Source organism: Dermacentor variabilis, chromosome 5 (genome assembly GCF_050947875.1).
Source record: "Dermacentor variabilis isolate Ectoservices chromosome 5, ASM5094787v1, whole genome shotgun sequence".
NCBI classification, from domain to species: Eukaryota; Metazoa; Arthropoda; class Arachnida; order Ixodida; family Ixodidae; genus Dermacentor; species Dermacentor variabilis.
In genome coordinates this window covers 149280754-149307350 of record NC_134572.1, presented here as the reverse complement: position 1 = coordinate 149307350, position 26597 = coordinate 149280754, and the positions used below count along the sequence as shown (strand labels likewise).

At 49.5% G+C, this 26597-nt stretch overlaps 1 protein-coding gene across 1 annotated transcript in view; it reads right to left on the bottom strand.

The window, feature by feature from the left end:
- Positions 1–3778: 3778 nt before the first annotated feature.
- Positions 3779–26597, bottom strand: part of LOC142583231 (U-scoloptoxin(01)-Er1a-like) — a 39123-nt gene continuing 16304 nt past the window's right edge. Inside the window, exons 2-4 of the mRNA XM_075693604.1 lie at positions 20367–20417; positions 7982–8016; positions 3779–6167 (exon numbers count right to left, since the gene is read on the bottom strand). Coding sequence (XP_075549719.1) covers positions 5886–6167; positions 7982–8016; positions 20367–20406 — 357 coding nt within the window. The 5' untranslated portion in view covers positions 20407–20417 and the 3' untranslated portion in view covers positions 3779–5885. The remainder of the gene's footprint in view (positions 6168–7981; positions 8017–20366; positions 20418–26597) is intronic.

The following is a 26597-nucleotide window of genomic DNA, read 5'->3' as shown; positions in this document are numbered from 1 at the left end:
TTTGAATGGCCCGTATTCGGGAGTCAATGTGTTCTGAAACTGCCAAGGAAGCACTGTTGTTCCACAACCAGCATGGCAGGTTCATGGCTTGTTTTGTGAAAACCTATCCACGTTCGAGATAAGCAGTATCGGCACTTTTACCCCAAATTTACTTTGGAGATCAAGACGTTATAATAGGGCATTATCAGAGGATGCATGCACAGTAATGGTCGTTTCCTTGTAGGAAATTATGCTGGCTTAAAAAAAAAAACAGAGAGGAGTTCTGCTGCCACGTACACCAGAAAAGAAGAAAGACACACATGAATCAGCAGTTCCTCTTTCCTTATTACCAGTGATGAGGCTTGGGCCTACAATTTTTTGAGCTATAGCCTTCGCTCAATGCCGAGGCGAGCTGGATTTCCATAAGTTGTGTATGAATGATGAGCGCTGCGTAAATTATTGTATGCTGTATGTTTCAAGGAGAAAGCACAGCTTTGTGCATCAGGGTGTCGAACCGAACCCGAACGGAAAACCATACCCGAACCCCAATTTCGGGCAGAACTGAAACCGAAAGCGAACCGGTATTTTTAGAATGTGCCTGAACGCAAACTGAACCTGAACCCCAGAAATAATAGTGGTCACAGGTTTGGATGAAACGGTTCTAGCATATAAAGTGACAACGGGCGATCAATAGTTTGCACAATTGCTCGAATGACTGCCTCATTCAGCACACCTTACTAGCAGGTTCTACGACTCACAAGTTGCTTTGTGTGTCTCAATGGGGATAGATGACGGGTATTTGGGGATATGTATAGATGACGGGTATGTTTAGACGTGCGGGTATGGATATACGGACACCTCTGCAGAGACGCTTGCACTTCTGAAGCCGATCATGCCAGTTGTGTTCCGCGGCTGACACGTTGTTTAAGGTGCTCCGCGGAACGGACATTTCTGGTGACGCTCCCAAACCGCCCTTTAGCTGAATTTGTTGTTCAATCAAGATAAACTAGTCAACACTAGATGAACGCTGATGAACGAGAAACACTAGTGAACCGCCTGCATCTTGGTACTGCAGTTACGCGGCACTTATACAGGACAAAACCCGCCGTGGTTGCTCAGTGGCTATGGTGTTGGGCTGCTGAGCACGAGGTCGTGGGATCGAATCCCGGCCACGGCGGCCGCATTTCGATGGGGGCGAAATGCGAAAACACCCGTGTGCTTAGATTTAGGTGCACGTTAAAGAACCCCAGGTGGTCAAAATTTCCGGAGTCCTCCACTACGGCGTGCCTCATAATCAGAAAGTGGTTTTGGCACGTAAAACCCCAAATATTATTATTATACAGGACAAAACGTGCCTCTGGTCCGCAGTGTTCTTGTGGCGATCCAGACCAAGATGTACATCATCTCCTCCTCAAGTGCACGAAATATGATTCACCACTAAGGGTATTGCAAGCAAATTTGTCGCTTTTTACATAGAAGGTTATTCAATCTACAAAAGATGCTTGGTGCATGGCCAACAGCGGGCCTTCAGAAAATAGCACTTCTTCATTTGACAACGTTTTTCGAAGACGCATACATTTGTGGGAAATATTAAATTTCAGTTAATCCTAATTAACTAAATGAGCGATATAAATGTGTTCAAAATTGATTTATGTGGTGATCGTACTTTTTACGCTATGTATAATTACTGCGGTGTTCCATATTTTACAGTGTAATTGCTCGTGTTCGTGCTCGTGTAAGTCCATTCAAAATATTTGGCTTTATATGTACGCGTATGGGTATACTGCACTCATGGCCAAAACTTTGTGATTCGTGTACTGTTGGACTGCGTTGCTTTTTCTACATCTGGTGTTCTACTGGGTGCCATATTTGTGACATTATTCACGCTTTGTTGCGCATATTTGTTTCCTTTGCTAAATGACAATGAAGTAGCCGGTGGGCGCAATAAAGGCACCAGCCTCTCCTAATAGACATTTCATTAAAAGAAAAAGACGGAGAGCGGAAAAGAGAGGGCCTCGAGGAGAGATATCCCCGAGCTCAGCTGCATGACTTATTGTAAGCCTAACACTGCGGTCGCTGATGAATACAGTCAACTTTTCTTGCGTGTCATCGTTCAACGACACGTTCGGGGCTGAGCCAAGTACAGTGCAACATCATTCGTGGGTCACAGTCTGCGCGCTCTTGACTTAAAGCCATTGCAGGACTGCGAAGCAACTACAGATGCGCAAGAAAGGCGCAACGCTTGGTTCGGCATCGTTCAGAAGCATCGCAGTCCTCACCTGCTTAAAAAAGAAATGCAGAAAACCGAGCGCATTGTCGAAGGCTGGTGGTCTCTTTCTTTGCTACGGACTACCTGTTTGAAGTTGTAATTTATGTAATACAACGTGGATTCACGTTGCCTTCGACACCATAGATCGCATGCCACAGTTCGCTCGCCACCAGTCCTGTAGTACAAACCTCAAGCAAAACAGAAGCTAACTGACCCTGCTGCTGTCAGAGCAACGAGTGTGGAAGCTACACTCCTTGCACCGACGAAGGGATTCTCACAAACTACCTCTGTCTCCAATATACGCATCGGAATTCCTCGGTAACTGTATACTTCATTCGTAAATTCCTACCTCATCTTGATGGACCATAGATGTACCGAATGCTGGGCCAGCTGGCATTCCCCACTGACGAAGAATCATCGTGTCGTGTCGTATTGCTTCCTCGTCCCGTGTTTTGCCGCACTATTCTTCGTAAGTCTTGATGAAACTTGTCCATGCAGCATGTGAAGCAGCGTACAGTACTGTGCAGCATATCGCCATGGGGCAGGATAAAATAGACTGTGCCGAACCACTTCGCGAACCGGTTCAGTGTTGCGAACTGGTTAGCACTGTTATAAAGTTTTATTCCTCCCAACCGGAATTGCACCGGAATGAAAGTGGAGTGCGTTGAACCCGAACCCCAACCGAAACGGTATCTTTTCTTTTGGTTCGACACCCTTTTTAGGCATTGCTTAGTCCAGAAATGCTGACATGTGCTTTTATATGTCGTTACTGTTGCTGACGTCAGAGTGACAGTCACTAAAATTACAAATCAACTATCCATTATTCACTGCTTATGCTGTTGTGTTGCGTGCATTGTATGCATGATAAGGTTTTATTGTTAGTTTTGTACCTTATTATACCCGTTCTACCGTGTTAATTTACGTTCCCCATACTTTTGCAAGGCTCCTATGCTATCAAAACTGTTCTGTACATCCCCCCCCCCCCTTCCAACCTCCTGCCCTAAGCAATTAATACTTTCTCCGAGGGCATCTACGGGCATTCTGAATGTTACAAATAACTATACAAATACACAAGAAATTTTACGTCAATATTTTAATTCATGTATATTGCCATAACTAAATACAGTCCATTTGTACGCAAAACGATAGAAACTTAGTGGTGTATAAATTGCTGGCAGGAATGCGCGTTGTAGTTTAGCTCGTAAATTTATCGGCTGAGACCCCCCTCCTTGTCCTCCCCCCCCCCTTTTTTTTCATTCACGCTACAAGGCGTGAAGCGTAAAAGAGAGAATCCATTATTAGACAAACAGCTCGGCACTTGTGCCAGAACTCTGCCGTTGATAGTGCGTGCCATGTAACATAGCACATTGCCAGTTTCTCTTCTACTTGGTGAGCGACGAGCGTCGGCTTTTTCACAAGAAAACCATTCAGACAATACTATCCATTTGCTGAACAGCATCCTAAACGAACCGTAAGAGCTGCAGGAGCTTAGGAATGCTTGAAAAGGAAGTAAAATGGCACAACACCTCGTACAACTAACATTTGGTTTATTGTCTTATGTACACGACATAAAACACACACAATGAACATCTTATTCTGCCTTTTTTTTTCGTGAAACACGAAACTACACACACGTATTTGCTGTTTTTTTTTTAGCTTCCTGGGACTAATGCTTTGTCTTATACAGTACGCGACAATATAAACATTGCATGTGTCGGGCACACAGAATCACTTATGTACACCGTGATGATTTACGACCGTCATTTGTCCCTCGTTTACAGACGGCGGCATTGACCGCTCTTTTCTCACGCAGGTAAAAGCATATAACTTAAAAGTTTGCATGTATATGTGCGAGCATGGAGCGCGTGTGTGATAAACTATGTCAAACGAAAACGCGTCATGGGTTGAGATGAAAGGACACACTTGAAAACGCAATCCTTAATTATCTATCTCTTCCGGATTTCTTAAAGGTTGTTTAATTGCCTCGAAAACAGCACCGCAATCGACAATTTATTTTCAAAGAAAAAATTCCTGTACGTAATTCGTAAATCTTGAAGCAGAAAACCGACTATAGGCCATGCAAATTTCTTCACGCAAACTAACAAGAGTATGTTGGAAAGGAGGGGTGAGGAAGGGTTTGGTGAGGGTCTGGAGCATGTAGCGATCCGACGAGGCTGTTCGTCTGCAACGTGCAGCTCCATTTTGCCAAATCTATACATCCAGGAATAGTCAAAGAACCACCTCTTAGTGCTCCTTTCTGATATCGTTAAAACCATTTCACACCTAGTACCGGAATGATCAGCGCTTATTTCTTACAAGGTTTGAGTTTTGCCTGATACCGGAGAACACTGCCATAGCCTACGTTGAGACCGCTTGAAACTTCGTCTGTTCGCTCCGGAGAACGGCGCAGCTAAAGGACACGGGGCAAGATGATTTTCGAGTGCGCGTGCCCCTGTAGTGCCACCCACGTGACGCGTTCCGCGTAATGACAGAGCGGGCTTGCTTAACGGGCTACCCCGGCGCACGCGGATGCCAAGCCGGCGTGCTCCGGAGCCTTACGCAATTTACTTTCGGCGCTCATTCAGGGTAGCTTGAGGGACAGGGCTCTAATTTGCCTGCGCACGAGCGGCAGCGACGAAGCCAGTGATTGTCAAGAGACGGTGAAGCCCAGGCGCTCTGGGATCGATGTTAGTGCTGGCAGAAGGCTGCAAACGCGTGCGCCGCGCAATTAGGCCCCTGACTGACATTTACCGGAAATGAATTTGAGCACGCCGCGTTTTCCGTTGGCTCGGCGCGGTCAAGCAGGGCCCATTATCGCTGACCTAGACTCACGTCATGCGACGGCGTTGTCATCGTCTCACCGCAGCCTCGACTCTGGGGCGTCGGTTGTCGTTGCGGCGCTTACGATGAGCGCCACGAGGAAGGGGTCGGCGCCGCGTCTTGTGGGAGCAAGCCGGAAGCTTGCCGTGCCTTCCCGAGAGCTTACTGTTTACCGCACAGCGTTGTTGCGACGTCGACCGATGTTTAAAACTGCCGTTAAAGCTTAGTCCTTCGTGTAAGTCGCGCTTGTGCACAGGAGGTGCTCCGAGGGTACAACAGGTACCCACTCAAGTGACAGGTTATGGCGGTGCGGCTTCGTCAACTTCCTGGGCGAGGAATGAGCTCTGATCATCGGTGAATTTTCTTCGTGCTTGTTTTTAACTAAGTCGTGCATTCTTCCTTGCAACTGACTATACCACGCACGCAGCGTTCATTTCTTAGCGAATTAGTCCGAAAGGGCGCTCCTTCTTCTTCTTCTTTTTTTGTTGTTGTTTCACGGACAGTTTTGCCCGCGAAGGCAACACAGTATGAATGCTACCTTGCTGAGGCATCTGCCTGCGACCGATCTGCTCAGAAGCCCGTGTTTGGGGTGAACTCAAAGGGTGGCCTGGTTGAGATTTTGGGAAACGCGTTCGGTAAAATGAGCTGGGATGGGGACTGGCTTGTCACAGGGATCAGGGGCGTGAAAAGGGTCTGGGAGGGAGGCCGTTCTATCAGGGGTCAAGGGGATGGGGGCGCGGGGGGGGGGAGGGAGGGGTGGCAGTGTAAGCGGGAAGGGTTGAACCGTGCGCGCTGTCGAATCTAGCTATCTGACAGACTAGGCCTTGGCGTTGGTTGGCGGCTCCGTCTCGTAGGTCAGGTCGTTGAGGTAGTAGAAGTTGGGAGAGTCCGCGCAGTTGACGTTGTACTCCCAGTCGCAGACCCGGTACCGCTGGTTGAAGGCCGTGTCGTTGGCGCAGATGTGCGGCACACGGCGACCGTAGGCGTCGCACATGTGGAAGATCTTGCAGTCGAACTCCATGTCGGCGTAGAAGCCGATCGGCTTGTCACTGCAGTCGAAGTGGAATTCGACGTCCGGAAACTCTTCCCATCGCTTCGCCTGCGCCAGGAAGAGAAAAACGTGGGGAGTTCAAGAACGTCCGCATGACAGCGAGTCCTTGCTTTCTGCGTCATCCTCAGTCAATGCCTAGGCGCAAAGGCTACGGCTCGCATTCACAAAGACAAATATACAGAGGAAAGGTATACGCGTTAGGAGCGGAAGCCGACTAAAGGTGATGGCAAACAAGTTTATAACAGAGGCGCAAGTCAATGAAAAAAAAATAAATACGACGGGAGGAAAAATTCCTGAATCGTGCCCCTCGCGATCATTGTTATGGGGCTCGCTCTCAGCCGAATGCGCAAAGCCGCAAATGCTACACGGGTTTTGCGCAAAGAGTAAGCTCAACGTTATAGGCTTTCGTGAGCCTGAGTGCGTAAGTTCTCCAAGGGTCACGCTCTCGTCCTCTTCCCACCGTCCGCATTAGACAATCGGCCCCTGGCCAAAGCTTGTTCAAAGAGGCCCGGCCACGGCAATCTCAAACGCATTTTCGCTCCTCCGTTCCCATCGCGCTTCTCGGTCGCCGCTGCCAGGAACATTCAATTTCGCGCCGCGCGATCTCTCTCGCCGAGCGCGACAATGGAGCGCGTCGGAACGATATCCAACGGCTGCTGCGCGTGTACACACACAGAGAGGCACCGTTTGACCCATCGGGCCCCGTCAGGTCGCCCCAGTGCCGTTCTTCAATACCCGGGTTGCCGTGGCGAATCGCGTCTCGGCCGGCTCTGCCGCAACAATGGCGAGGGTTTAACCCGCGCGTCTCGTCCTCTTGCCCCGGCGCGCTTGTGGCTATTCCATTGAGCGCCAAGGCTACGACTCGACGCAGAGACACTGCTCGCGTCGCCGTCGCGAACGCAGAACTGCAACGTTGCGCGCACGGCCCTGGGGGGTAGGAGTTTAGGGGGTTGCGCACCCCCCCCCCCTTCCTACTGGGCCCGCGCGCCATTAATCCGCGCGAGCGCGCCATCCTAGAGAGGCGCGCACACAATGTCAGTATCAAGGCAGTTTGGCAGCCATCGTGCCCCCGTAGGCACCCGCCGCTGCTTGTGACTGTTGCGGCCGGCGCAGTTATGGGCCGTCGGAGGGGGAGGGAGAGGGGGGAGCTACCTGTGTCCGTAAATCACAGAGGGGAAATGCACGTGCCGGAGTGTGGTATTTGGCAAGTACGCGCGCCCGGCGGCGAACTCTTCCTTGCTTCAGGCTGCGGATGTATTTGCTTACGTGTGACGCTCAAGGACAGCACATTTCCCATACCGCCGGGTGATAATATTATGCAACTGGCAGCGTCAAAGTCTCCTGCTGGCTTACGGCATTTTCGTAAGCGGAATACTAACTGTGTTATACCGCCTATACGCTTTGCTGTTGTGGCTTGGAGCTCTTGAACATTCGTTTACATCTTTGCTTTCTGATCTCTCTCTCTCTCTTTATTGTTCTCGTCGTTTTATCTTGTTCCTTATTCCTAAACTGAGAGGCTCACTTTCGCGCCTGAAATCTCGACGATCTCGGGAAGAGAGCTATTGCGCGACTCATTCGGTATTGAGGATAATCTGTTCGTGATGTCGTTATACTGATCACTTTCACAACTGCAGTGGGAAGCCAAGCTCAATTCAATGCCTGACACGTTTGGAACGCGACCAAAGATGGAAAAGAGTCGAGTGTCATTAGGGTTCCTCTTTTGCTTTTTAGATGCTTTATGTGATGCTTTATGACTCGTGCTTGCACTTTTCTCTATTTTACCGCTAAATATGTACTGGCACATAGCGCACAGAGTCGTAGCGCCATTGCGATCCAGCTATTATCGAAAATCGTGTACTCACCCTGTGAAGCGACTTTCCGCACACTAGGTAGAGAGCTGAAAAAAAAAATTGAGGGAAGGTTTGTTAGCTACAGATTCAATGTTCACGCTGACTCCTTTACCAAAAAGACTACAATAATGCAATGCAAGTTTGATATTGGTAACACAATACCTTGTACTTCAACGTTAAAATCAATAAGATGCCGTTAACCTACGCTGCATGCAAGCAGCACATTTTTGTCCTTGTTTTTTTCTCTCTCTCTCTCTCTCTCTCTTTGCCGTTTTCAAACGGTATGACCTCTCGTAGATAGGCTCTGTCATGAGGCCTGACATTCTGAAAAGCTAACACATACTTGCACAAAGCATTTCGTACAATATAGATTCTCTTAAGAATAATTCCAAGCAATCGGAACACTTGTCGGAAGTCAACCGGAAATCGTGTCATTAGCAACCATGTCGGGTCATTTAGAAACAATTCGCACGAATGAATGGCTACGCGAATTCGATCTCAGCTTTTAAAGAAAACAAAAGCAAACTGGACCCTTCAATAAATTGAACCTCAATTTTTTGACAATCCCCGGTGTATTGTATCAAGTTAATCACCAAATATGTCATTTTTTTTCCTTTTGGCCTGCAACATTGATTTCAATTCCCGGTTCGCACGTTTCTGTCTTTCTGAGGGTGAGCCATTCTTGTTCTATATGTAAATGAAGTAAATGAAGAAGCTGGTCCAGTGGCGGCTTGCTGGGAAGGTAAGCATCGAAGACAAGAAAGAGAAAAGTAGGAAAGAGAGAATGGCACTCGAAAAAAAAAAGAGAAAATAAAGTTCGAAGCCGTCCTCGCAGCCAACACAGGAGCCAGAATGCATAAATCGGCCGTACATAAGCGACAGCCGGCGACCTTCGTACATTCCAGAACGCGCGTCAGTGCTGCCCAAGGGTAGTAACAGCGGACACGTTAAGCCACGACGATGGTATCGCGAGCTTGCCGACTCGTTGAGCGCAAAGCTGCTCGTACCATGGCTTTCTTTACGCCGGAGCCGCTCGCATTCAAGAACGTGGCTTGCATTACAGCAGCCGCGCAACCCTATAGGTAACGGCAAGATGCCATTCGTGCACCACGTTCGGAATTGTAATGGCCCGCCGCGGTGGATCCAGAGTCTATGACGTGCCCTGCTGCTCGCCGCGAGGTCACGGGTTCGAGTCCCCGCCGTGGCGAACGCATTCGAGTGGTGAGCGGGGTGCAAAAAAAAAAAAAAAAATGCCCGTGGATCTTGCTTTGGGCGCAGCTTGGAGAACACCCGGTGCTCGAAATTAATGCGGAGTCGTCCGGTACGGCGTCTCTCGTCGGCCGCGTGCTGCGTTGAGACGTTCAATGTCGTAATTTAATTTCTGGCAACGACAGTGTGCCACTATTGCCTGCGTGATGAAAATGTCAGTGCACATTCTGTGCAACTGTTCATGCTTCGCCTCTCAGTCGCGTGCCATACGTATAGTAGTTCCAGTTTACTTAGACGACAGACCATTGTCTGAAGTAAAGATCCTGGAGCCGCATTTGCAAAAGGTTTTCATTGGTAAGTGTCCCATAGTGTTGGTCGGTCGCCTTCGCGAATAATATGTCCAGTATGAGGATTAGTTGGAATTTTCTCTTACGAACAATAGTAGCGTTAGAGCGTTTGTGAATGTGGGCCTTGATACCTTGGCCAGGGATGTAACCTTGGCCAGTATGCTCAAGGCGATCAAAGCGCTAATGTGCTTCTCGAAGGCACCAGGAATATGCACGAATGCTTCAGTCTATATACATTACTTGCCGTGGTAGCCCAGTGGCTGTGATGTCGCGCTGCTGACTGCGAGGTTGCGGGTTCGTCCGAGCTCTAGGTCACACTTCGATGGGAGCGAAATGCGAGAAAAAAAAAAAAAAACCTCTCGTGTACTTTGGTTTAGGCCCACGGCAAAAGAACCTTAGGTGGTCAAAGTTAAGCCCAGAGTCCCCTACTGCGGCGTGTCTCGTCAGATCGTAGTCTCAGTGCCCAACATCCCATAGTTTAATCTGACTGTAACTAAGTGAACATTCATTTGCGGGCGGAGCGCACTGATTGTCCTTCTTGTCCTCTCTTTCGCCGTTTTCACCTTGCCAGCCCGCAGGTTTCACAACCAGGCCTGACCATTTAGAACCTGCCTGCTTCTCTCTCTCTCTCTCTTTATCTCTCTCGCTCGCTCTCTAAAGCCGCACTGAATTAAGGCTCTTAATTTGCTGTAACGAAGATTGATTTCCCCATTTATAACTGTGAAGAGTTAACGTTGCTTAGAGTGTACCTCGCTCTTTGAGGCAGCGATGGACTCGTAATTAAATTACCTCAAAGAACGGATTGACATTATCCGCCTGCAAGCTTGGAAAACGTAATGTTTAAGTCAAGCGTGGTGTTTCCCTGCAGCAGTGTTTCCCTTCAGTGGTGTTTCCCTTCAGCGGAACTGCCCTGCAGTGAAGCTCTCTTATCTTGGGTCTCCCACGGCTCTGATGCCATGCTGTTAAGTCTCATAAAATTCTAGTTCTCGGGTGTGTACGTACGTGAGGAAAAAAAGAAAGAGCTGATTGAGGCATTTGGAGGGACGTTCCGTGACAGAGGACGCTCGTCAGCGGCCTCGACCACTATGTGCTGGACTTCAAGCCCACTAAATACACACCTTCGTTATTATTATTTCCGTGTCATAACGATATCAGTGGGTGGTGTGTGTGTTTAGTGATACATGGCGAGTCCTAACGTTCGCAATATAGCGTCTAGCGACTAGAACGTGGCGGGAAGTTCTGATTAAGCTTGGGAATTACATTACTAAAACTCGACCAATTGAAGCAAAGCACTTGAGGTACGTTTGAGCGACGCCCTCGAATGGGTCGGTACAAGATATGGTGGCAGAATTTTAAGGAGGCTGCTCGAGGCCTTGATCACACGAGGCGCGCATTTAGAGGACGGGAACGCCCATCCAAGCAGTCTGTCGTTTTCTTACTTGAATTAGTGTGGCCACCTGTCATACTTCTTTTAATGCATACTACCCTCTTTAATCCTTTATCGTGGTTTAATTTTGGTCTTTGCAATCAATCGTCTTGTTCACTCTGCCATCTTTTCGATAACCTTCTTCCCATCTTCAGTTTCTCTCTCTCTCCTTTCCTGAAGAGCTGGCAGGCGTTGTGCCATTCTCTGTGGCAGTTACTGCAGCCTGCTCGATCCATTTTTCTTTCATTCTTTCTGTCTTTATGTTTTTGTATTCACAAACCTAATATTAATAACAACAGTTTCATCACACAAAGTATGCCATTCTCAGCGTTGCAACGATATCAATGCGGTACACAGACACGCACGCACGACCAAGAGCCGGCTACCCCATTTACACTCGGCGTCACGTCAGATGCACAGCCGGCTCGCCATTGTGCGCCGAGCGCAGACGCCTAAACAAACAACGCTGATGTTGTCTGGGCGCCGCTTAATTGGATACGCAATAAAAAGTAGCAACGCGTATATGTGGGTCACTCCTCTTGCGCCACGAGGGGGAACCGGCTTCCGCTCAAAAGACAGACGAGCCGAGGTGCGTGCGAGAGCTCCCCAACTCTTTCTTTTCGACTCCCCGAGGAGACGCCAAGCAACTTGCGGATGCGCCAGCCGAAGGTATACCCTTCCTCCTTCTCACTCTCTCTCTCTCTTTGTAGGCGAGACGCCCGGGAACACAAATAACAAGCAAGGACCTGCAAAGGACGTGCAAATACCACAGACTCGGCCGAGAGAAACAGAAAATACGCATACTGCCGAGTAAGAAGATGAAGAGGGAAAGGCAAGAAAGAGCGGCTCGGCTTATAAGGCGACCGCTTGTGGACGATGTAGCCGCGCTGATAGCGCGCTTGCAGTGCAGCGGCCGGACATGAAATATCGCTGGAGGCCGCCACTACGGTGTGGAGAAAAAAGGGCAGCGAAAGCGCGCGTGCCGGGCCTGCGCTCGGGCCAATGCCACGCTCGGAAAGGGCACGCATCCATTTGGGACGCAGGGGGGGTCGGCGCGCTGGGTACGGCGCGTGTCTCTGCGGCCCGCCGACGGGACCTTGCGGACGGGATGACGCCGCCGAGGAAGAGCGCTGCCGCCCGGTTCGGTTGTTTATAGAACCGCACGTTGTACGCCTGACTCAGAGGCTGTGTAGTACATATAAGCTGGATGACGAATGACAGACAACGAACGAGCTCGCTCGTACACGAGCTCCGCGGTGACCCCAAGGAAGCCGGTGCGGAGCCGAGCATCGTTATTAAGGATCGCGTTTCCTTGTAAGGACAATTAAGGCGTTTTCGTGCTAGACACTCTTCGGACAAGCCGCGTTTTCTTTCTGTCGGTCAAGGTACGTTCTTCGGAAGGAACGGTGTACTGCACGTCGTCGTCGCATTGATTGAGGCCTGTCTTGGCCGCGATAGACCTCTCTGCGCTGAGATCGTCATCATCGGCCTAATATGTGTCCACAGCAGCTCAAAGGCCTCTCGCAACACCAGTGTAGGGTAGCAAACCGGGTACTCGACTGGTTGACCTCCCTGCGTTTCCTGTCCTTGCTCTCTCTGTCTGTCTCTCATCTGCTCACAAGGTATCAAGCACAATGCTTGCGAATTTGCTAACCTGATCACATCAGGTTAGGAAATTCCTAACCTGATGTGTCTATCAGAACGCTGATAGACACTGACGCAGTGAAAAATATGCATATCGTATATTGAGCTATAGATATTGATATGTTGACATCTCGGCACTATTAGGCTTCGGCAAGGAGAACTTAACGACAATTTACGCGTTCAGAGCCGCTTGACGACTGCAGGACTGCGTCTAAACCAAGTAAATAAGGATACAGGAGAGTACAGCGAAGCGAGCGAGTATCCTGCTCTCGCCACGTGAAAGCAAATCGACGCTGTCGGCCGGCCTGCTCTGCTCAAGTTTCTTTTTTAAATGTGAGCCTTGCAGGTTTGTAGAACAGCGTATGCGGAATGTACCAGGACACCATTGTCTGCGAAATCTACCGGCGTCACCGTCGCTACAATGTATGATGTGGATTGCGCCTATAGCGTCGCCTGTTAGTCATCAGTTTGTAAACGTGCGCGTACGGCGTTGGTTTTTGTTATTACAGCTCACTCGTCGTGGCGCACTCATAATTATTTGTCGGCCCTTTTTCTGACGATTAACTGCAGCATTCGGTCTTCAGCGACTGTGTCTGCTCTGTAATACCGCGTTTGTCGGCTAAAGGATTGGCCAGCCGCTCCGTGGGCCGCAGACACTCCAATTTTGTTGCTGCCCAGCGCATTACGCATATCACGAAACACGTTTGATGCCATCCTCGGGAAAATATAGGTGGTCGCTGCGGCGCGTTGGCGCGTGCACTGCTGTACACAGGCATTGCAGCAAAATACGGCACTTTGCTACAATGCATGTGCGTGAGTGCGAAATGTGGCATTAATTGTATAAGTGGTAGATTAGCACCTTTAGTGGCAAGACACGATGGAAGGAAAATCTGCTCAGAAGGCAGGAATAAATTGCGAAAACATAAATTGTGTGGCTTAATGTGGAATCCCAGGCTTGCGTGACATTTCGTGCACCTTTAACTTTGAACAGGAAGTCGCTACGCTTCTCGCCAAACAAAGAAAACACGATTTACGAGGACAATACGTTATCGATTCATTGAACTTAGAGGGTTACTTTTAATACAACAAAATTGACCAAACTCACACGGAAGCGCTATTGCCTACATTTCAATCTGTTCCACCGACAGCCGACCCACAGTGCGGTGATTATGAAATGTCAGAAACGCCTGATAGAAGGGGGCGAGGGGGGAGGGGGAATAGTAAGCAAAACAACGTTACGTAGTCTTATGCCGCAGTGCTGACATTCGCAAGACAAATGTTAAATTAAGTGACACAGCTAGCTCCTGCAGGTTAGTCGCCTCAGCCTAACCCTTCCGTTCTTTGCTCCTGTCATTGGTAGCGAGCCGACTTCGTCGGCGAAGTTCGTCCTTCGATGATAATGATGAGAAACAGGTGACAACCTTTGCTTAGATCGCCGCTTTCAATATATCCGGTTCTGCAGCGTCATACGCATTTAACACTAAAACAAGAAAATTGAGAAGTTCAGGTTTGCTGGCACTTGAAAATGGACGAATGAAAATGGAGCTGAAATGAAAAATGAACGCATGAAAATGGAGCTATTGTAGCCGAAGCGTAGCGTAGCGTAGAGACGCTAGGGCTGGTTCGAGCTCGATGTCTATGGCATAGAAAAGATTGCTCAGTAGTTTTCACCTAACCTGAGGTGAATGTACGAGGTAAGACAGGACGATGTGAACGCAGCCCACACCATATACGGTATCCAGTTGCACGCGCACTGGCACCGCTTGCTCAAATTTGCGATTAGTACTCATTTGGTTGCGTTTTTTGGGCCAACGCGCTCAATAAGCATCAATCAATTTTCTCAAACTGTTAATCAAGACTCAGAATGTTAATCGTGTAAGTATTACTCAACGCTACAGAGTTAAGTACGAGCAGAAAAAGACGAAGAAAACCCTGTCTCACGTACACTTAACTTGTCGTGCGGAGTATTGCGTCCACGATGAACAGCTACCAACTTGCCCAACTCACCACTCTGCTTAAGACACAGAAAGCAGCTCTGCCAGCAATATAAGGGAGAAATAAATACGCTTATTCACTACGAAGCGCTTACAACGCTACGTTTGTTTCAGCTTTCACAATATTGATTGCCAGTTGGGCAGTCAACTTCAATCTGTTGACAGTCGCAAACAGTTTGCCCTGCCAAAATATTTTGTTGGAACCCGACATACAGCAGAACGTGCAAGTGCCCTTACTGACCAGACAGCTTAGCCTGACACGATCGTCAGACCAACGTGTTCCCCATTTTACTTCGGACAAATACTTGTGATAGATGCTTCGCTCACTTTTGCGGTATACCAGCCAAGAGGTTAACGATGTGTTAATGTAACCACTTGACCTTTCCCGCAGGAATAATTTCGTGTTTGATGCGTTCGCCTTCTATTTGGCCAGACAAATCGCAAGCGTATGAAGCAGACCCTAAAAAGGCTAGTAAAACAGGTCATAACGAGGCTGAACGTTCGCCTCACTTTTGTTCGTACCCGAAGGCAGGCACTCCAGGAACACGAACTTTTCCGGAACGCCGCTCATAACGTGGCGGCTTAGCTCAACAGCACATAATAAGGGCAAAGAGCACGTTTCTTTTTTTTTTCCGTCTCTGCTTTGATTATGTGAGCCGAAAAACTTCTTCCGCCATTCACCGGCGGTCTCTACAGTTTACGCCGATCCGGCGCACACTTGTCCGGCCGATTTCGGCCGCGCATCCAGCGAGAGCCGTTCCGCGGAGCTCGCATTCAGCCGCCTAGGGCGTCACGAGGAAGCCGTGCTCTTTGCACTTTCGGCGTCGGGTTCACGCGATGCCTGGCGGCGTCCAACGAGGCCGCCGCATCTCATTGGCGCGCCGCGAGGCTATCGAGCGCCCCGCCGCTGACCCCCACGGAGAACCCTTCCGGCGGAGGATCGGGCGCGCCGAATGTGCGGCCGAGTCAATTGCTCCGCCGCACGATTGGCGCCTGGCCCGTGAGTTGGATATCGCGTCTATCGTCTTTTCGTCTACGCAGCTGTCAGTCGAACTTGGCGCCGAGTTTGCGGCAACGAGCCCGGCGTACTACTACACTATACTGCAGGGCGGTTTTGTGAAACCTTCCGAGCAGTCGCTGACGCGGGAAGGGTGAATTCGAAAAGAAACGTCGTGAGGAACTATGTGCCTGTGTGCGGTAGGGGAAGCGTGACGTTCGCAGTTATTCTTTCATCCTTCCGCTTGAAACTTTGTGCGCGTGTTTTTCTCCGGAGACGTCCGCGGCTTCTGCGATTGATGCGTCCTCGTGCGATTACGCTGTCATGAAATGCGCGGTTCGGCAGCGGAAGAGAGCTACGTTGAAATCAGGTCGGTTCCACAATCGCATGGACCAACAGTATTGCGGAATGTATAGCCACTTCCGCGAGTCCTTCTTTGTAGATAAAACGGCGATGTATGTTGACGAGTTTCGTTGTGCCTGTGACTTGTTGACGATTGACTTCTCGTGAGCAGCTGGTTACTGAGAGCTTTTGAATTCATCCCTTCACTGTTGTTAATCCGGCGAAGAAAACTAACGCGAAATGGAATAGTACGAAACCGAAGGCCTCTATACGATGACACTGAGCAAAAGGGCGACATACGGCTCTATGGAACATTCATATGAATATTCCAGAATATTACCAATCCTCCACTCAGTGTGTAGGCTATTCCGTGCCATAGGACTGACGGTTCAGGTTACTGGCGCAATGCAGCTGTGAAAGGCTTGCTACCCTCTCACACTCCGACTACAAGATAACGTGATGCATGTTTTTTTTTTTTTTTACGTATGTTTCTCTGGTAAATCTTTACCACGATGTGACGAATGATGGTGTGAGAGGCGCAGAATTTAAGAGCAAAAACTGACGTTGCCGAGACCACTATAACGACGCAGGGGCCTGCAACGAATCATTAGGGCCGCCTTGTGCATGTCGTATAAGGCATTTCATCAGTCTGGTACCAAGCCACATATTAGGACGACGACAAGACGTCATTAGCGTCAGTCACGCACACGTATTAACCGAATGCAAGGAGCGATCGCTCACGCAGTAACACGTATACATACGCGAAACACGCGGCAAGCCCGATACACCCAACATAACGCGCGCATCTACAAACCTTCATCAAACGCCGGCGACCTCACCAAACGACCTGTATAGGTGTTCGGCTGGCGCTGCACGGCCGATCGACCGGTCGAACAAAAAACACTGATCCTCTCGCAGGCATTCTGCAACCTGTTTCTGCTTCAGATGCCTACGCGGAGGCGTTTCTCGAGCCACGAAGATTTACCGCTATCCAGACGGCAGGTGGGAAGGAAAAGAGCGAAGAGGAAAGGGAGAGCGGGCGGCCGCGTCTTTCGGCAGCGATGAAGCAGAGCATTCCGCGATGGCCTTGACTGCACACTTCGTTTTGCAACGATCGCTCAGCTTGCGCGGTGCTCGTGGGTGCTTTGCATCGCCGGCGCCTTTGGCTGCATTGCGCTGGTATAGCTGCTGCGGCAGAAGTGGCGGTGGTCGTGGCGGCGGCCGTACGGCGTGCCACCTGCTCCACCGGGTTCCGCTTAACTGCCGGGCGCACATAAATGCGCGCCATTTGGGAGCTCGGTTAGCTCGGCGGCGCTGCGGCGGGGCAGCCGGAGGATGCGTGAGGTCACGTGCTACGCGCCGGAGCAGGTGTAAGCGTAATGGCGTTGCTCTCGCTTCGAGCGCGCGATTCTGTCGGAGCCGGCGTAATGTCCACTCCCGAACAAACCGTGGGAGCGATATCGCGCGAGCGCTCTCTCGAGTCGCTCCCTTCTGCTTCTTCGACGTCAGAGCGTTGGAAGCGAAAGTATGCGTTTTGTTGTTAGCGTGGACGAAGGGCAAGGTAGAAAAAGTCGGAGTTCGCGAAAGCTAGAATAAAAGGAAAAATGCCGCGACTAGTAGCGTGAGCGTTCTTGTCCAGTCGGTTTCTGAATGCCTAATGTATATTATTAGTATATAAATGACATCCAGTGCTTTGCTTATCTATTATCTTACATTCACCTTGCGACAGTTCGACCATGCTGGTCGCTCCGACATTCAGCAAAGCAACGAATAACTTATTGCTTGCTTTCTTGAAGCCATTTAAACTGCCTTTGCAAACGGAAGGAATGCATCACTTCGTTCAATTCGGGGCACTGCGTTTGCTTTGGAAATTTCCATTGCGAAGTGTGCTGTTGTCGTCTCGGAGTGTGTTCTGAATGTGAAACTATACACAAAGGGGAAATCCAGGGCGCACAGGTTAACGAGTCTGGCGTCCTACTCGCTTCACTGTACTCAGGACAAAGAAAAAAAAATTTAAGATAAATGAGGTATAGAGCAGACAATGAGCTAATGCGCCCCGGAAGAACAGAGCACGCACACAGTAGAGAAACATCAACAGCGTCATTATTGGAGCAATGAGGCCCGCAAAGGTGCGACGTCTATGGGAATTGTATGGCGCAGATGCAGTGTGGTTGGCTACCCTTCCCTTGGGAAGGGAACAGGCCGATGTATGTGTGTGGAGGGGGGGGAGGGGGATGCTACATGGAACGAAATAAAAAAAAAATGCAGACAGTGCTCAAGCAAAGAACACGCGGACACAATGAACGAACAAAGTTTTCTTGGCGCATTATGAACGTGCGCTAATGCCTAAGGTTAAAGCTCATTGTTTGGCGTTGTGCCCGGAGAGAGGCAATTAATGTCAGCCAGGGCAACGGGACACTGACGCGCTTGGCATTCAGGCGCCCCGCGCCGCACTATTCATTGTTCAAGGCTACTCGCGCCTCATTGCGCGACCTTTTTTGTACACCTGACGTTTCAGAATGAAAGAAGATTCCCTGATCAATATCGCTCTCGCTGCTTACCGAACCTGTCGTGTTTAAGACGACCCAGTGTATGGGGGCGGTGTACGCGCACATTCAGTATAAAAGAAAGTGTAGGTAGGAAAGCATTCCCTTGCTTCTTCGTCACGGCACTTGTTCTGATCGTACGTGTTGATGCGCGTGAGCGGGATTAAACAACGAAACGAGGGAAACGTTAACTCTTGCGCTGAAGTGACACTACTGCGACTTGGAACGAGTCTACGAATAAGGACTCGCTGTTAATGGTAACGTCACCTGTTTCTTCAGAAACCGATCCCCAAAAGTCGTTCGTCTCTCCGGAACAACCCGGTGGCAGATAAATGAAAGAGAAAACAAGTATGTGGCACGCTTAGCTGTGGTACATCTTTGCAGCACAATTTTAAAAAAATGTAGATTTATAAGTTAATCTTACTACGAAATGCACAAGAACTGAGCCGCATACACGAGCTCGACAGATTAATTGTACTTCGTATATATTTGAACACAGCAACATCTACCCGTGGTGGACAACGGGATAAAATACCTTTTTTTTTTTTTCGTGCACATTGCTAACAGAAACACTTGACCGGAACTTTTTCTGAGGCCACACGCACAACAGCGTTTCCAACTAAAATGTTTGAGCAGATCCTGGAGATTAGATCGTTCCGCTACCATGTGAATTGTGTGTGCATTGTTTTTTTTTTTTTTTGTGTGTGTGTGCGTGCGCTTTTCTGATATTCGTGTTTGTGGCTTTGTTTACTTCGCTGTTTCAGGTCTTTATCGGCTTTGATTTCGAAACAATGTTACTTTTCTAAATACGGAATACAGAAAGAATCTTTGCGCATGCTCAATCACTGCGAATTGTTGCATTTATAGCGTGATATTTTATTGAAAGCGTTAAGTTTGCAAAGCCACAATGCCGCTTGAAGCCAGAAGGACGATGTTTAGCCAATTCCGTGTACTAGCCACATTTCCCGCGCTGGCTAAACTGTCCCGCTGGCAGTTCCCATAGACACTAGCACCACAATTCACCCTAGCAGTCTTCGTAGGAAACTTTTGCAACGACACAGCTGCCACAGTGCTGATAGAAGGGTCTACATACTGAATGGCCCGCGCGCACACCACGTACGTTTTAGTTCTGGTGCCTTCGATTAATTTCAGCTGTATGTATGTTTCCCGTGTAAAGTGGATAAAGTGGACATCCAGTGCAAACTGAATGTTGATATCTGTGTTACTGCGTCAGCCGGTTCTGACTAGTGCGCTAAGTTCGCGCGAACTTGCGTCACGCGTTTATTCGCGTTCATTTATGGCGTAAATTTCGTGCGCGTGTCACTCCCGTTGCTCCGTATCAGTCGCCCATCATGCACCCACCGCAGGCTGGGGAGCACTTTTTCCGGTACGAAACTCGTGGCTATCGACCAGACCACGTGATAACGTGTGCGCAACTGGCGGACACGTACAGATTAAAATTTTTGCTCCGCTGAAGAAATTTTTTGTGATGTTTGAAACTACACTTAGGAAGAAGCAACTAAGTACATCAAATTCGTATCGTGTTTGAGACACTTCAGTTTTTTGGCTTAATTTTTCTTCGTAGAACTCGGTGTTCTAATGCACACAGGGGATTGGTTACCAGCCGTTCCTGTGGTCTTCTTTTATGATACTATTTTTCTCTATACACGATATATTGGCGCTTCTGTGCATATCACATCATACAAGCGTGAACTAGATATAATAATGTGTTCTGCGCGGTAATTAAGACATCAAGAGCACCTAGGTAAATCTGATAATGATGAGTTGTTCAGTCTGTATCAGTCTTAAGAAAAAAGTACCGTTATGGCGTGCACGTATGTTTGCGAACCATTTGCAAAATGGTTATGCATGGACTGAATACGAGTTCTTACCTGTGGCGCTGAGAGCCAGGACGATCAGGTTACGATGCATTGTGGTGGAACCTGCGTTAACAAAGAAACGCACGCTATTACAATTTGTTGCAGCACAGAAAATGAGTGACTATACTTTTTTGATTTTTACAGCCACCAGTGAGAACCAAAGTTCACGAAGGTTAGTATTAGCTCTACCAATCACGTGCAGCTGTCGCTTTATATAAAGCTGCATGTCTATACCCAAACGAGGCAAAGTGAACTTTCTGATGAACACGGAAGGCGAGCATCTAAGGCAGAGTCAGTTCGAGTTTACGCTGCAAAGCAGTATCACTGCCTTGAAATGCCTCATCCTCGCAAATGTAAATACAACGTTCTAGGCTGCAGCAAGAGTGTTTTATTACGCTGCTAGGTTGAATGTTTCGACGACCCAGCTTTTGCCACAAACACCTAAAACACACAATCCGCATGGCTAAACCATTGTTGCAGTCTGTATCACGACAATAAATTCTATGTGTCCCGACGTTTCACTCTATATGTCATTCATTCTAGCAATGCTCCTACACCAATATCTACCAAGCATATTTTCCGCTCTATTGGTTCTCCGTTGTTGTCTTCACCGATGCACCACGTAATGCATTTGCCTGCTATTGGCGCCTGTATTGATTGACCTCAGATATAAGACTATACTCTATCTCAGTAGTTCCTTGCAGTACTGTGGAAGCTGCACGAATTCTTGACCAATAGGAAGGCGGAATGCCCTTCGAGATGTTCTCATTCGCGCCGCGTCGTCTGCTCAGCGTCTGCTTGCCATCCTGTCGGTACATGGTTTATGGTTGGTGCATTGACGCAAGAAAAAAAAAATGTTTTGACGCCATAACCATAAGCTTTCTTTACATGCATGCGTTGTTACTGTTCAACATATGTATTTGCTAGTGTCGTATTCATTTTCCATGTTGCGTGCATATTCCTTTCATTATACTAATGTTTCTTTTCCCCGATTCCATACTAATGTGTTACTGTATTTCCCCCCCTTACACAATACCTTCTCGAAAGCCTGTCAGGTACATGTAAATAAATAAATAAATAAATAAATAAATAAATAAATAAATAAATAACTGTTCACCTGCGGCACAGCGTCTGCTCGGCGTCTACTTGGCGTTTGCTAACTACCGTCATCCCGCACCATGCTAGAATGAGGTACTAATTAATTATGCAGTCAACAATTAGGCATGTAATGCGTTCCGCATCGTCAACGCATCACAAGTGCTATTCAGTGCATCACCAGTTTTAAGATTGGGTGCCGTTTTTGTAGTCTAAGCAGCGTGAAAACAAACAGCCGATCTCAATAATTGCAGCGAAACATACCTACTGCTTTGATCTAACCTTGAAACGAGGTTTAGCAATGACAGATTTTGCCACTTGTTTCTTGCTGACGGAGCCGAGAGTTCGTAACAAGCCAGTAACAAGAGCCAGTCACAAGCGCGAATTCGGATCGAAGCGGATGGTCGGCGCTGTATGGGCGCTGCCATATTACTATAGGTGAAGGTTAGGGTGGATATTAAGGTTACCGGCGGTAACTGCCGCAGTAATTCTCGCTTTACGACGTGCATGCGCACATGCCGTAACATGTCAATTATCGCTGTACCGTATCACGTAGCTGGCAAAAATCAAATTCTCTAGTGCAGCCAATGATCAACCAGTTGCGCCCGCAGCTATACACCGCTGCGCAAGGATACTGCCTGTGTACGCCTTGTGACTCGCGAGATGGAGTATAGACAATGGATATATGCGCGAACAGCAAGGTGTCAACGGTCACGTTCCTGCCCTCGCCGCTGCTCCCCCTGGAGCATATATATATATATATATATATATATATATATATATAGCCTCTCCCACGGTCGTCTCAGGATTTCTCGGGCCAAGGTTACGCTCCCTGCTCTGCGCGTTCCGGGCATGCGCTCATGACACTTTGGCGACATTCCTCCCTACCGATGCTGCCGCTGTTGGCTTCCTGCAGCGCCAAGCCGCCGCTCCGTAACTCGGGGAACAGCGCACGCTGTGGTCCGGCCAGTGGAATGCGCTTCCTCTCTCCGGCCGCAGCCTCGCTTAATTAGAACCCGCCAGAAGGCCTTGCCGCCGCTAACAAAGGTGCTCACGACTACGCGGCGACGGTGCCGTTAGCGTCGCCGCCCGGAGCGATGCGCTATCGGCTGAATCGACTGGCGAGGAAGAAGGCGCTCGCTGACCCTGGACCGGGAAGCGTGATTCTGATGGCCCTATTTTGTAAGAGCCTCCCCGAGCGGCGACCAGCCTTGCCGTCCTCAACAAGCGAGCTGGGCCTCGAGTCGCGTCCTCGGACCCGAATGCGCGTCGGTGTCCGACGATCCGCTGATTACGCCTCCCACCGTCTTGCTTTCCTTCTCGCCCTGTTTCTGCCTCCTCGCCTGCGTAGGGGACTGCGTTTGAGTGCGAAATGTGACGAATGCGCGCCCTTTTCTCTTGCTTTCTTTTTTTTTTTCAGGGGTTAATGGAAAGCCGCACTCTAATCACGACATCATATGCATGGGCAACCGCGTAAGTGAAACGCGGAAGCCTTCCTTCATTTTTTAGACGTGCTTTCAGTTTCCTTTGGCCCTCGTTTGTTTTGTTCTATGTTCGCTTTTTGTTTCTGGATATCTTTTTTTCTTCTTTCTCATCAAATTGGCAGTAAGTGGGTCAATGCGAAGCATCGGCACCGTGCGCTTGAGGAAACGGCGACGGATACGCATAGCTTGCCTGCGGCGATCGTCGACGATCATGCGAGCCGGAGGAAATGATTCGCTTCGAGGAGACGTTCTCTCGCCATTATCGGAAAGTAATGAGTGTGCTGGTACGTGCACGTCTTTCTGTTCCTTCGGAATACGATTGCATAACTGACGCCAGGGAATGCACGCGACTGCGTTAAGTGGCCAGGGACAGCTGCCATTAATGACGCCTTCTGCTTCGCCTCTTCGTACTGCGCATGCACGACGTGCGAGCGGTCGTTTCGGCATTAAGTGATGCTTCGTGTTGGCCAAGTTAACGCTCGGCGAAAAGAGGCAGGCAAGCTCTCCGATATGCGCGTGTCTTAGAATTTATACGTCACTTCTTTTCTTTTCTTTCTTTTTTTCTTTGCGTGCGTATGCACTTTTAGGCACCTCCTGTGAATAGTGACGCGCCTGGCCAGTGGAAAAATGGCGGAGGACTTCTTTTACTTGAGATTCTGGAGCCGCAATCGTAAGGCACTTCTGGCTGTGAGATGCACTTGTCAAATACCGAACGAGAAGAAATGGAATCTAGGGCACCGATTTTTATTAGTCGCACCCATATGAAGCCAGTAGCTTCCTCTTGTCGCCTCTACCTATTGGCCCATTATGCCATTCTCACAAAACGGCATACAGCGAAAACTTCATTTTTAATGAGGCCCCTGAAGGCCATATTTGCAGTGGAGGGACTGTAGTGAGTCTATCGGAAGAGCAGACGTGAAGTCCGCCACGCTTACGGTCAATCACATGTGTGGATGCGTTCCTCGATCTGCAGGTCTGGTCATTTGCCCGAAAGTACCCTAACCGATCGTGGGTGATGGTTGCAGGGAACAAGGGAACTGATAGTTACAAAATAATTGTGACTAATGAAGTGTCGAGAATCTTGCTCCTGCCCACTGTATATAGAATGGGTTCGAGAAGCTCGTCATACGCATGTTGATTACTTAATGGCACCGCTTTAGCCAATCACGGTGGCCGCAAAGATTATATAAACCCATATATAGAGTAATAACGAAGCAATGGTTCTTGTAGATTCGTCGCCCAACAGGCAGAGGAAGGGCGCGTGCAAGCTTTCCTCGACGTGTCTCGTTTATAACGCAATGCATCACTCGACTGTCACATACAAGCGCGCGTAGTTCTGCCGTATTTAGGGGATTCGCGTAGGCAAATCTGCATATTTAAGCCTCATCGACGGACTTCCTATGCCTTGCCGCATTTCCGAAGCGATGACCCCCTTCCCCCCCCCCCCCCCCCGGGTCAGCAACTACTCCTTATGCACAAGCGCGGGACGTCGGATACGCGAAGACGCACCGATCCGTCCGTCTGGCTGGAAGCTGATTACATACATTTCTCTCACTCTCCGCACCGCACTGCGGCTCAGCATACTTCGGCGTTTGCGCCGAGCATGCCAAAAGCAACGGGGCCGCACCTCTCCAACAGCCGAGTGGGTTTATGTGGGCGAGCGAGGGGGCAAGGGGCTCTCGGTAACTGCGCGGGGCAGCGCGGCAGCGCAGCTCAGCGTAGTGCCACATTATCGCGGAGCGAACGCGACGTCCCGCTCACGTCCACGGCAGAAAAGGCGGCCCGCGGTAGCCGCCGTGACCCCCGGCGACCCCTTCGGAAGCGCCGAGCAGAGGCCCCCGCCAGCATTCGACCGTTCCCGACGCGTCGGCCACGAGGGCCCCCGAGGCACGGGGCCGACGCGGCACGGCAAGTATGGCGTCAGACGCTTCGCAAGCTTTACAGGCTGCCACGGGCTGCGATCGGCTAGCGATACGAGTGGCACGGCGGCTTTCGCCCGGCTGGCGTGGACGCGCGATGATCGTCCCCTCCGGCTAGCCGAACGCGTCCCTCTCCCTGACGCCGGTGGTCATTTTTTTCTCGCTTGGACGCGGTCCCGCTGGGACGCAGAAGAGCGAAATCGCCTCTCATTTCGCCGTTCTGCCAATCGCCTCCTCGTCCGCTACCCTCGTTCCGCGTTCGGTGATGGCGACGACGCGCTTTCACGGGACTCGCTGTCGAGCTGCTTTGCCACCACCGGTTGCCCCTTCCCCCAGTCGGGAGATCCGTGGAGGGGCAAGGGCGTGGGCGGAGGAGTGCCCCGGTGGGCCTAGCGCTGTCGCACTGACGGGGCCGGGACGGCTGGCGCCGGTTTCGACACTCTAGCGATGGTGTCCGGCATCACATCGCGTGGCTCGTACGTTAACGCTGTCCATTTCTTTTGTTGTTTCTTTCGGAGCTGCAATGAAATCAGGAGGATCAGCCAATAAGGCTTTGCTTTTCATCATGTCAGCTTCTTTATCTCCACTGCAGGAAGAAGACCTGTTTTTCTGCCAGCTGATATCACCCTATCCCCGAGAATTTTCTAATTTCATCACACCACCTAGTTTGCTGCCTTCCCCAACCAGGCTTCCCTTCTCTTGGCACCCATTGTGTAACTCTAAAAGATCACCGGTTATCTGCTCTACGCATTACACGCGTTATGGGCAACGTTTGTAATTGCGCGTGTATTATGTGTTTTCATCTTCAGATGTAGCATATTCCTTGATCAATGGTCTTGCTGCCATTGTTGGGAAGGCGAAAGATTTCCAACTAGTTTAAGCGGTCAGCACGAGCAAATCGTCCATTTCCTTTTACGGGTCAGAACAATGTTGTTGCAATAACCAAAAAGCACAATTGAAGTTTCACGCATTGCGCCCATCAAAGTGACCCTAAAGCTGTCTAAAAATTGCAGTCATAAGGCCCGCGTTTGATGCGCCTGGAGTATACCAGCTTACATCATGCAAACAAACATGTGTCGCCACTTGAAAGGTTTAGGCCGGCCCTCTAGCAGGAAAAAGATGTTGAACGACGCCTTGAGGTGTAATCCGCGATCGGCGGGTAAGTGCCCCTCTGACAACTGAACTAAATTCTGTAAAGGACAGGCATGCGAGGATAGCATTCAAGCGTTGCAGGATGCTGAAACACTTAAGGCATTTAACGGTTCTACTTGACACGCTTTACCTGTATTGAATGACCTTGACTCCGGCTACACCGCTCATATAAGCGATTATATTGTTTTGCACTGAAGAAAGCTTCGAATGCCAACTTTCGACAACGTACAGATAGGTCCATTGTTAAAGATAACGCGCACACAGCTGGCTGTCTTATTGATGACGCTGCAGTCGCCGCTGCCCGCCTAAGTGCTGTCGATGCACTGCGCAGGTTTAGAGGCGAGAGCCAGTGCCATCTGTCGCGTGTCGTCTGCACTCAAAGCTGAGCGCTTCCAGACTTGGCAAAATGAGAATGAACCGCTCATAGCGTTCCCTTCATGGTTCCCTCTAACAAATGGCATCACGACTACACTTGCGATCCTCTCGTTTCGTATGCAGTGACTCCATTATTCGCATTTTGCGAGATAATCGTCGCGCAGCTTTTCTCCGACCAGATTTTGTTCCTTATTTTTTTCACCGCTCCTCGCTCTTAT